The sequence below is a fragment of the Phoenix dactylifera genome, chromosome 3 (assembly GCF_009389715.1).
Source record: "Phoenix dactylifera cultivar Barhee BC4 chromosome 3, palm_55x_up_171113_PBpolish2nd_filt_p, whole genome shotgun sequence".
NCBI classification, from domain to species: domain Eukaryota; kingdom Viridiplantae; phylum Streptophyta; class Magnoliopsida; order Arecales; family Arecaceae; genus Phoenix; species Phoenix dactylifera.
In genome coordinates this window covers 24117082-24129708 of record NC_052394.1, presented here as the reverse complement: position 1 = coordinate 24129708, position 12627 = coordinate 24117082, and the positions used below count along the sequence as shown (strand labels likewise).

General features: G+C 42.1%; 1 protein-coding gene across 1 annotated transcript; it reads left to right on the top strand.

The window, feature by feature from the left end:
- The first annotated feature begins 3160 nt into the window (after window positions 1-3160).
- On the top strand, window positions 3161-8392 carry LOC103704056 (beta-glucosidase BoGH3B-like). The gene is made up of 8 exons (XM_008787196.4): window positions 3161-4024; window positions 4121-4211; window positions 4329-4474; window positions 4746-4989; window positions 5235-5339; window positions 5418-5600; window positions 6743-6944; window positions 7764-8392. Exons 1-8 carry the CDS (start codon window positions 3654-3656, stop codon window positions 8258-8260), a joined length of 1839 nt encoding a protein of 612 aa, XP_008785418.1. The 5' UTR covers window positions 3161-3653; the 3' UTR covers window positions 8261-8392.
- The last annotated feature ends 4235 nt before the right edge of the window (window positions 8393-12627 follow it).

Here is a 12627-nt window from a genome sequence, read left to right as displayed (position 1 = left end):
GACCAAGTCTCCAATGACCGAGTAAGCCGAGCTCCTAGGCCGAGCACTTCAAGCTGAGCTCCCAGACCAAGCATTTTAATGCAAGCTCCTATGCTAAGCACTTTAGTCGAGCTCCCAGGTGGTGAGGTTCCCTCTATATCACCCCACCAAATCAGCCAAATCATGGAGGCCAAGGCGGAGCAAGAGCAAGGCTCATGTCCTTGGGGCACAACCGAGGTTCGGCCAGCCTTGGCAGGCAAAGGCTGGGCCAATGGCAACATCGACAAGGCACGGCAGAGGCACGCCCAAGGCCGCAGACCTTCGGCTGGGGCGCCCCTGCAACCGAGACAAGCATCAGGCCACAAGAGCCAAGCGCAAGGCAAACCGAATGGCCGGAAAGGACAAGCCAAATATCCAGCCGCGCGCAAGGTCTGGGTGCCTTCGGTCCAGACCAATGCGCACGCGCACCGACAGAGGGACAGGCGCAAGCGCGGCCAAGGCAATCCCAGTACAAGCCAAGGCACGCGCAGGCCAAAGGCAGCCAACGGACAGCAACAGCCAGGGCGCGCCAAGGCACAGCAGATGCGCAGGCAAGGGGCAACCAACGGGCGGCAACCGCCGACGCGCGCCAAAGATCAGCCGTGCGCGCGGGCCCGTGGCACCCAAGACCAACGCGCGCACAGGCCAGAAGCAACGGACGACAACTGCCGGTGCGCGCGGGTCCTTGGCGCCCAAGAGCAACGCACGCACGCGCCAGAAGCAATGAGAGGCAACCGTCAGCACGCGCGGGCCCGTGGCGCCCAAAGCCAGCGCGCGCGCGTGCCTTGCACAACAGGAGGCAACCGCCTGAGCGCGCGAACCATCAGCCAGTCGAATCCGTGCGCGCGCAGGAGCCAGCCAGCATCAACCGCCAAGCGACCAGGCCATCAGCGCCCAGGCGCCCAGCGACCAGACCATCAGCGCCCAGGCGGCCAGCAGCCTTGCCGTCAGCGCCCAAGCGAGCAAAGGGTCATGCCGCAGACCAAGAAGTCAGGCACGGGAAAGCACGAGCAGCCCCTGGCTTGCCAATGCCAACGCGCAGCCCACCAGACCGCGTGCGACACTGGCAAAGCCAATGCGCCAGGCTCTGACCACAAGTTCAGCCATCTGCAGAGGCAAGCACAGAAGAGTGCCAACGGCCAAATCCAACCAACCAAAGGCCTCTGCAGTAGCCAGAGCTTGGCCAACAGCAAGAAACCGCCGACAACCACAACTGCAGACCAATGCCAGCAACAGCAAAAAACTGCAAGCAACCACCGCCAAGGCAAGCAAGCAGCCAGATCAATGTCAACAACCAAATGCCAACCGAATTAAGACAGCAAACTCTGCAGTGGAAGTTCCAAAGGAGTTGCCAAAGCATACCAACAGCCAGCCAAAAGAAAGCCAATGCATGCCAATGTAGGGAGTCTACAAATAGATCCGAATTGAGTGAGGGAAGGGACTTTTGGACATTGTTTAGTTAGCCACTTGTAAAGTGCATTCGGCCATCAGGCTTGGGTAGGCATATTGCCTAGTTCGGTCCTAAGGGACTTGGGCCAAGGCAAGGTACATCAACCCCCCTTGGAATAGGCTAAGGCAGGGAACCATCAACCCTCCTTAAATTAATGTATTTCCTTTTCACTTTGAATCAAAGTTGCCTTTGATGCCTCTGCATTCTCATATGAGTTGTCTTCATTGGCCAACAAAGCTTTAGATTCCGAAGAGGAGTGCAAGACTCCATTCATAGCCAAGCATACTTGGAATTTGGAGGAGCAAAGTGCCGAAATTTTCTTTGGCTCGCGCTATCTATATTCGGTCAAGGCGGCACACCTTGATTTGGCCAACGCCAAGAAGCTAAGAAGGACCCTTTGGTGTGGGAAGTGCGTGACCGACACTTGGTCCCCACCAATTTGGTGCTTTCATTGAAAGATCTTCCTCAAGAAGAACATCTTGAAGGTAGTCATTTATCTGAATTTCCCTACAAGTAAGTCAATCAACCTTTATTCCATTTGTCATTTCCGAGTGGTAAAAGAGGGAAGGGCTACGTGAGGGAACCTTGTGGGTGTTGATAATTCATGACTAGTTTTCCCCTTTGAATGCCTTTGAAGGATTGTTCTGAATCTAATAAAAATTTCCATGGATTCCGGGGATAACCAAAGGTTGGAGGCCCTTGAAATTCAGTCCAATCGAGTGAGTAGAATTTTGGAGGAACTCTCCAATTCAATGGCTGAAATGAGGAGAGATACCAATCAAAGTTTAAAGAGGTTGGAAAGGAGGGTTTCAAGTGGAGAAAAAAAATACTAACGAGGAGTCTTGGCCGCATGCTAATGAGCAGGACCAAGGAAGGGGTAGTGAGGAAGAATTGGCAAGTAACCATAGTGGATGCCGGGTGAGGGAAAGAAGGAGTGAAAGAATAAGAAGAGGGAGTCGAGTGGAAGGATTTGGGGTATGTGTAGATCGGTTTGGGAAAGGAATAGAATATGAGGAAGTCCTTAGTGTGAGGGAGTCCGAAGAAGAGCCCCGGATCACCACTAGACTGAGAGGAAGAAGAAGAGATGAGAGGGTAAGAATCATAAACTCTTTTACAAATGCAGTCCATCCCAATCTAGGAGAAGATTATTGTATTTTCTTTTCACTTTGAATCAAAGTTGCCTTTGATGCCTCTGCATTCTCATATGAGTTGTCTTCATTGGCCAACAAAGCTTTAGATTCCGAAGAGGAGTGCAAGACTCCATTCATAGCCAAGCATACTTGGAATTTGAAAGAACAAAGTGCCGAAATTCCCTTTGGCTGGCGCTATCTATATTCGGTCAAGGCGGCACACCTTGATTTGGCCAATGCCAAGAAGCTAAGAGGGACCCTTTGGTGTGGGAAGTGCGTGACCGACACTTGGTCCCCACCACCAGGCTGAGGCTCCTACAGCTAAGCTTCTAAAGGCTGAGGCTGAGCTCCAGGCCGAGCACTCTAGGCAAGCATTTTGGGCCAGACATTCATGACCTAATAATCTAGAGAGATTACTCTACTTTGATATTTTTTATTCTCTTGCTATTTTTTGTTATTATTTCAAAGCTCTACCTAATTTAAGCATCGAAAGAGACTCGATTGGAGCCCCTCAATGGATTTTTCTTCTTCTCTTTATATGCAAATCCGCATCTCTCCACAGTGGATTGACGCTCCATCTTCTACCATTGTGGACTAAGTGGATTGATTTGCTTTCTGTATGCCTCTAGATCATAAAAATATAGTAGGGCAGAATTTGGGCACCAATGAGAAGCAATCCATAATGTCATAAATTATTGTATGCATATTTTTAAAAAAGGTTAATTATTTAGGGGTGGTTGGAAAGAATTAGTCAGCTGTGGAGGAAGAATTTTAGTATAATCTGCGAATTGTCCATCCGTGATGATGAAAATTATATACGCAACAATATCATTTACCAAGCATACGCCGGCCGGATCACCATTGACTCTTCGCTGCGAGATTCTTTTTCCGCGTGGGTCGGAGGCCTGAGGCTTGTGCGAGGTTTGTCTGCCTCGAGAACCAGGTTTAGTCGGGCTCTATTTTTAGCCTACCAGCCGCTCGTTTCCTGTTCTCTCTCAGAAGAACTCGAGAGAGAAGGGGAAAGAAAGAGAGGTGAGAGCTGATCGTCGTCGTCGATGGCAAATGAAGTGGAAGTGCTGGTATACAAGGATCCGAAGCAGCCAGTGGAGGCGAGGGTTCGGGACCTGCTTTCTCGCATGACACTGGCGGAGAAGGCCGGCCAAATGGCCCAGATCGAGCGGTCCGTCGCCTCCCCCGCTGCCCTCACCGGCCGCTCCATCGGCAGCGTCCTCAACGCCGGCGGCAGCGCCCCGAGGAAGCGCGCCTCGGCCGAGGAGTGGGCCGACATGGTGGACGAGATGCAGAGCTGGGCCCTCGCCTCCCGCCTTGGCATTCCCATCATCTATGGCACCGACGCCGTCCACGGCAACAATAACCTCTACGGCGCCACCATCTTCCCCCACAACGTCGGCCTCGGCGCTACCAGGTCCGCAGCAGCGCCCTCTGAACTCGTCCACTTGCTCCTTCAAATCCTTATAATCTCTTTGTAATCCTCTTGGTACAAAATCTGATTCGATTCCAGAGATGGAGATCTCGCACGGAGGATTGGAGAGGCCACGGCTTTAGAAGTCAGAGCAAGCGGCATCCACTGGGCTTTTGCCCCTTGTGTGGCTGTAAGTTGAACTACTATTTTGAAGTAAATTAAGGTTCTTTGGAACTTCGTATTTGAAATTTAACCAGTGCCCGCTACTGGTTCTTGACGGATCCGTTGCGCTGCAATATAATTATAGGTCTGCAGGGACCCGAGATGGGGAAGATGCTACGAGAGCTACAGCGAGGACACGGAGGTTGTGCGGACCATGGCTGCCATCGTAGCCGGCTTGCAGGGATCACCTCCTGAAGGGCACCCTGCCGGCTACCCTTTTCTTGCGGGAAGGTATTGATGAACCAGTCTCAAAGTTCCTTTTTTGATTGTAAAATTGCTGTAACTATTCATTCTAGACCCCAAAACAATCATGTCCCCTTGTCTTGCAGGATTCAATTACATCATTCTATGTGTTCAACTACTCCTGTGTTACCTGTTACGCTATCCTCGTTTCATCATTGATAAAATCTCTGATCTTGATAGTTGTAGATGTAGTCAGTGTTCTCTTGACCTCCAGAACTCATCCCTGGCATTGCTCATCGAGCTTCTTACATGATTGCAGCAAGAATGTGATTGCCTGTGCCAAGCATTTTGTTGGAGATGGGGGCACGCACAATGGGAGAAATGAAGGAAATACCATTTGCACCTTTGAGGAGTTGGAGAAGATTCATCTGAGGCCTTACCTCGATTGCCTTGCTCAGGGAGTTTCTACAATTATGGCTTCATATTCCAGCTGGAATGGAAAACCATTGCATTCTAATTGCATTCTCATAACAGATCTTCTGAAGGACAAATTGGGTTTTAAGGTACTGACACCCACTGCCATGTTATAGTGTTATTCTAATGTGTTTCTTCAGACAAATAACCAGAATAATAGAAAGCTGATATGGTCAATCAGCATTACAGTCAAAATATTTTGAAGACATAGATCAACCACTTTTGTCATGTCTTCCTGCACTCAGATTGTGTTTGACATATACTTTTCCTTAATTTTTAACCAAATAGTGGTCTTTGTAGAATTAACTCTCAAGATCAAGGATTTTGCTTTCAGGGTTTCGTCGTATCAGATTGGGAAGGTATAGATAGGCTCTCTCAGCCACATGGGTTGGATTACCAATATTGCATTTCTGCTTCAATTAATGCTGGAATTGACATGGTAACATCTGAATAGCAAAAATGTAGAACACTCTGCAATTATTTATTTGTTTCATGTTTCTAGCTGAAGAATTTACAGGTTATGGTGCCTCACAGATATGAAACGTTCCTAGAAGATTTGATATTTCTGGTAGAATCTGGGGAGATACCTATCTCACGGATTGATGATGCTGTAGAGCGGATCCTAAGGGTAAAATTTGTTTCTGGACTGTTCGAGCAGCCTTTCTCAGATCGATCTTTGCTTGATGTAGTTGGTTGCAAGGTAAGCTTGACCAATCTCTTTCAAAAAGTTGATTAATCAATCTGAACTGTACCATGTTGCTCTCCTTTGTAGCCCTTTGAGTCTTATGCAAGAAGGAAAATTCACTGTATTAGTTAATTGAAGAAGAAAGATGAATGAACTCTCCTTCATATAGTCAGCTCACAGTTCATCTAGATGTATTGTCAATTTGTATTCTGTTTCATTCCATATCCTCTATACCTATGTCATCACTGAAATGTCACCCTCTCTCCTGAATAGTCTGCTATTTTTTCCCATTTGCTTTGTTCTGGTAGAAGAGGCCCATGAGCAAAGGCTACTTAACATGGGTAGCCCTCCCCTAATGAAGGTAGGATTTGAACCCAGGTCTCTTGGTAGAGCACCAAAAAGACTTTACTAGCTTGGTTAGCTATCACCTTCTCCTGTTAGCCCTAATTGAAGAAGAAATTCCCTCTACACAGTATAATCACACGATTTAAAAGCCAGTGTATTTCCTTTGGAAGAAAACAATCTCCATGGGTTTTATTAGCATAACTTGTTTTCACAAGACACCTTGCCATTTTTGCCTTTATAGATCATCGTGTTTAACCATCAATCAGTATGTCAGATTCTCCCATCTGAAGTAAGTTTTTTGGTGCAATCATCTGAAGTTAGATTTCTATACCCATTCATCTTAACTCAGCTCTTCCCCTCTCCCCCCCTTCGTGCATGAGCAAAGCCGCCCTCTTCAAGGCTGCCTGAAAAAAGAAAAGAAGAGTAGTGTGCCAAAGCAACTAAGTAAACGAGCGCCCCACCCTAACGTTGTTGTACTTTACTTGACTCTCCCCCGCTTGCTAGTCAATGAATGAAAATTCAGTTTTCAAAAGAAAATTCAGTTTTTTTTTTTATCATATTTTGATTCCACATAAGCCTCCCTTCATCTCTCAAAAAGAAAATTCAGTTTTCAATATCACAATGGGAGGTAATAAGAGTAAGGAAGTTTTTGATCCTGTCTTCCTGGCGTAGTTGTCCTTGCTTATTCCTTTGTTGGCCATGATATTTTTGCTAAAGTTCTTTCCACATAAGTAGGCTGATTGTATGAGCTTTGTAATTAAGTTTTGTAATCAGTTAAGCTGTATATGTAGACTAATTTTTGTACTCTTTAGGAACATCGACTGTTGGCCCGTGAGGCAGTTCGGAAGTCTTTAGTTCTATTAAAAAATGGAAAGGATCCAAAGATTCCTTTTCTTCCTCTAAATAGAGATGCTAAAAGAATTCTTGTCACTGGAATGCATGCTGATGATATTGGATATCAATGCGGGGGATGGACTATAACATGGTATGGAGGCAGTGGAAGGACCACGATTGGTATGTTGTTTGCTTTAGAGATATAGAATTATTTCAGATAGAGTTATTTTCCTGCACGATGTATTTTCTTCTATTCTTTTTCATACCACTTCCATGTTTCCATTTGCTTGTAAGTTATTTACTTTAACATCTCTCTACTGCATTCCTGTATGCATATTTGACATATATAAATTTCTTTAATGATTTATGATTCCAAAAGAACCAGCCGTCAGAAATTTGTAGATGTCTATGCTATGTAGCTTTTAAGAAGAGGAATGAGGGATATTTATGTATTAATTTTGTTTGTTAGAAAGTATTATCTGGTTTGAAATTGTTGGATACCAAGCAATAAGAAAAATGTGCTAAAGATGTAAGGATAGAGAGATGTAAGTATGGAGTTGGAGTGAGAGTGAAACACTCAAGAAATGATTGGCATGTGCACTATGGATTTGAGGAGTCCCTAGAGGAAGTGTTCCCTGCACCTTGAGACTTGCATTGTACGCTTATGGTATACAATTGAAAAATTAACATATGTCAATGGAAAAATCATCAGCAACCTTGGGATATCTTAAATGATAATTGGAAATAGATGCAGATAATTTCCTTTTTTAACCCAAACAGGATGTTTTCTTAACATTTTGTAGCTGATTTCCCATGAATTCAGTTTAGTGCTCCTAAATTTGGAAGCTAATGTCCGAATTTCAATTTTTGGCCCTAATTCTGCCATTCTGTTGTGTGGAATTTTTGTTGTGTGTGTTTAGAATGGAGCAGTGGATGTCCCAAAACTTTGTTTTGCCCCATGTGAAAAACAAGGAAGTTTTCTAAAATATCCATTTGCAGGCACAACTATATTAGAAGCCATCAAGGAAGCAGTAGGTAAAGAAACAGAAGTGATACACGAGCAACACCCATCAGAGGCCACCTTTGCAGATAAGGCATTCTCATTTGCGGTTGTCGTTGTTGGGGAGGCTCCCTATGCAGAATTTTTGGGAGACAGAACAGAGCTTGACATCCCTTTTAATGGTGCAGAAATTATCTCTTTTGTAGCAAATAAAGTTCCCACCTTGGTGATTGTGATATCTGGGAGGCCTTTGATTTTTGAGCCAAATTTGATGGAGAAAATAGATGCTCTCGTTGCTGCCTGGTTACCAGGGACAGAAGGAGGGGGGATAGCAGATGTTCTTTTTGGAGATCATCAGTTTGAGGGCGTGCTGCCTGTGACATGGTTCAAGTCAGTTGATCATTTGCCAATAAATGCTGGGCATCAGAACTACGACCCCCTGTTTCCACTTGGATTTGGTCTGAAAATGAGCATCAATAATGAAAGTTATTTGTAGACTGGCCTCAAACTGTGCCAGGATGATAATATTATGTATTGTATGATTATTAAGTACATTTTTGCTTATTGTTTATCTTGTTACCCTTTTTTTCCATTTATATAAGTGCCTGCTTGATGATCTTGGAGCAAATGAATTGTTCTGTTTTGATTTAAATGATTTTGGAGCAAATAACATTCAGGGACCCTTTATCCTTTCTTGTCCTCAACTATGTTGAACTTGCAGCTTAGGAACCATTCCTTAATTAATCATCCATTTTGAGACCTAGATAGATTTCTTTTTTGAATTAATTAAGCTTGTTAGTTGGGGACTTTAATTATATTAAGGTCGGGCGAGGGATTGATAGATAATTTTTTCTCAACTTCAATTCTTTCTTCAAGGTTTTAAGTTGCGAGGTGATTTCCACCGTTGGTAGCTCTCTCCCCAGCCCCGAGGTGTTTTCTACTGTATACGAATTTTTCTCAGCATATGCCAATAAAATAAAGTTGGTAAGACTTGCCGACTTAATATTTATATTTGTATTAAATAGGTAATTCGAATTGCAACCAAAGTCTTGTAGATAACTACTTCTAGAGCATGTTCTATATGCTGTGATATCAGCAAATTCTGCCAATCAACATGAAGCCTGATATTTGAAGACATGCAAAATAATTTGTATCATCAACGAGTGAGATGAGTATAATATTAAATACATTCCTTCTCGACAAATTTGCGGTCGTTTTTATGTAACATAGTAATACCAAAACCTAGCAACTGATTTAATGTTACTTAAGCAAAATTCCCATGAAACCTAGGCCGCTGTTTCTCCTTGTCGACTCCACGGTGATCAGCGCTCTCTCCAAACTCGGGGCAACACTCTTGGAGGGAATTGGCTTAGACAGTGGACGAGACACTAAGCAGGTGGGCCTTTGACTCCGTTGACAGTCACAACTATCTCAACCGCGCCACCATCTTCACCTACGGCGCCAGCCTTGGACTCTCCGAGTTAGGGCTGAAAATGGGCTCGAGCCAGCTTGAGGCCCATTGAGAAGACCGACTTCAGGCTCGAATCAATTTATTTTTATATGTTATTATTTAGAGAAAATAATGAGAAAGTATAGGATAAATTAAAATGGGCTTAGCTGGAACAATGTATTATGCAGCATTTACTTGTGTCATAGGAGAGAGCCCAATTTTTAACTAGCTCATTTACTTATGAAGCAATATTATGAAATAATAAACTTTAGTCGGGTTTGGGCTAGACCTATTTTTAACCCAAACGGGTAATCGGGTGGGCCAAATACACTCAAGCCCCAATTTGCAATGCATGCATGAACTCCAAAACAACTCCAGTTTTATGCAGGGTATCAAACGTGTCCTGTTGGGAAGAAGAACGAAGGAAAGCATTTCTAAACAATTAAGAGCATATATATTTGGCACGGAGAAGTACATATACGTATGCTAGACGAACAAATATCATAAGCATCTTTTGCATTGAGAATCAGAAGAACTCGAGTCTAAATTCAACATCTTACAACTAAGCTAAGCTTTGTCCCTATAATTCGAGGTCCAATTTCATAAGCTAAACTAATCTGCCGAAGAAACAAGAAAACAGCTGCTAATTATATGACAAATTATCTGAGATGCGTCATAGAAGAAAATCTAAGGCCCCAAAATAATAATGTCTGATTCTAACCTTAAGTTTATGCCACAATACTATTCTTATATTTTTTTTATTCAGATCAATAATCAGAATACAGAGAATATGGATGTGATCCAACAAATATTTGGAGGTTAAGGGTCCATGACTTTTGGCATGCGTATATGCACTCGACTTGCCTTTAGAAACCAACTATTCTTTTTCTTACTAATAAAAAGATGGCATTCGCCAATGTAACTCTCAAGATTAAGATTTTGAAAATCTAGGTTTTGATACTTCTTGTTGATCCATAACGATCACTTGACTCGATTTAGACTACTTTGGGCACTAATATAATGCAAACCACTTTAGCCATTATGGATATCTAGATGGATCACCAGACTCGATATAAACAATTTTGACCACAATGGATAGAACTAGATAGGATTCAGAAGCGGAATCTGCAGCATTAGAAATTCGAATCATGCATCAAATTAACTTCAAAAGGTCATAACTTGGTTATAGTCATATTTATTTTTAGCAATCTAGTTCTTAGTTTTTTTCGTAATTATTTCTGTTGATCGTATTTATTTTTGAAAACTAGTCCTATTCAAACTATAAGAGGAGTTTAACCTGAATTGTGCAAAGTAGGACGTAAACCCTACTTTTGTAATTTTTCTATCCTTTTCTAAATTTTCTAAAAGATTCAAATTGAGTGGGTTGAGACAATCATCCTTTCTCCCCAGCCGTATTAGTTGTGGTGCCTCACTGATTTGGAAATTTTCTGGTTTTTTTTTCTTTTTTTTGGGCAATGTAGTGATTAATTGCCACCGCTCAAGATTGAACTCAGGACCTCTTCTGTGAAGAGTTGTCTGTGAATCCACCAAGCTGACAACTGTTGCTCGAATATTTGATGCTTCGGTGTAGTGAGGGTAAAATTTGTTGCAGGATTGTCTGAAAATTCTTCCTCATTTGCAAGGCAAACTTGACCATATACCACATTAGCAAAATTTGATTAAACAATCTAAATTGTAATATTGTGCTAACCTTGTCTGCTAAAACCTTTTTAGCTATTTAGCCTTTATGCAAAAGGAAGGATGACTTCAATATAAAAAAACCAGTTGTCTTATCATAAATTAGTAATAAAGAAAGAAGGGAAAAGGTATTCAGAAGTTGGGAAATGAGTGCCCTGATGAGATTACTACTATATAGAAATTAGAATGGGAAGGGAAGGTTGAGTATGGACTAGTGTTTCGTCGGTTCTAGGCTTAGAAACTTCATTTCACAGACGACTTCTCATTCAAACAATTAGAACCTCTGATCCAAGAAATAGAATCCAATGTTAAAATTTGGCGGAGTATAATTAAGTTAATGACTACAGCCATATAACGTTAGGCCAGGAAAGCTTCACTTTATTTAGAGGAAAATATGAGCATAAAATCAAAGAAAGCAGCAGGAGGTATTCTGTAAGTCCTGCTTGAGGGGTGAAGATAAAATTCAGCAGGAGGTATCCATCTAAATTTGTTGAACAAGTTGAAAAGTTGGATGATAAATAGTAAAGAAGCAGTAAACTATAAATAGTAAGAAGCAGTAAACTATATTAATGGGAATAACCCCCCTTTTTTTGAATGACCAGGGGACATTTTGTTCCTATATAATGTTCAAAATAGTTTAGCTATACATATTAATTTAAATTGCGCGTATTTTATTACTTTGCGTACTTCTCTGATGAGTTATTAGGGAGCCTGGTTGAATATATAGATGGGCATTCTTTCAGTGTGTGTGTGTTCGCCCCTTATGTGCAATATGATTTCTTCTTTTCTCTCGTCTACTTTGAGTTCCTTTCCATGAAGTTGCCTTTAGTTTACCTATATTTGATGGATATATAGATAGATCTCTTCATGGATTCAAGGATATCAAAGATAATTAGTTGTAAAAACTTCTCCTTTTATGCATGTGATGTATAATGCTTGAAAAGTAGACTGAATGATTTCTCTAGGCAAAAATATATCATAGGCTATATAATTTACAAACCCAAGTCATTGATCTTGATCTAAATATTTTAAAATATATGCATATTAAATTTCAATTGATTCGGATACCTTTTAGTACTTCAGATGAAACCAAAATATGGTATTGCCTTGTTAAAATTATCTATTTTGTATCGATTTGATGAATAGGGGAACAACCTCAAAGATGCATAACTTTTTGCCTCCGATCATTTTATATAATGTAGACCATGAACACTAGTATGGATTTTGATCTAAGAAGTTCATTACTGATTTCACCAAGGAGGCATTTGAGGCCAGATGCTGATCAGAAGCATTTAACCTTACTCTATAAGCATATTTACAAACCTATGTACATAAGTATGCTCTCAGAAGCATTTAACCTTACTCTATAACCACAGATATTTGGATGCCTTAGTACGAATTTGTTTGACCAACTCTTTCCTGAAGTCCCGATGAAGATATCTAGAGAAAAATAAAAGGATTTACACGTCGCTCTTGTTGACTTGGAGAAGGCAAAATGACATATTGCTATGAAAGATTGTTTCGCAGACACAAAGGCATAAAGAGTTGTATAAAATGTACATCGAAATGGTGACGACATGTATCTCGGGGCTGTGGCGAGTTATAGAGGTGGCGGCAAGAGAAGTTTGCAGTCACGGTTGGCTGCACAGTTGCCAAGTTAAATTGAGGTCATATCTTTCCAAACTAGCTATAGATGAATTTGCCATTTTAACATT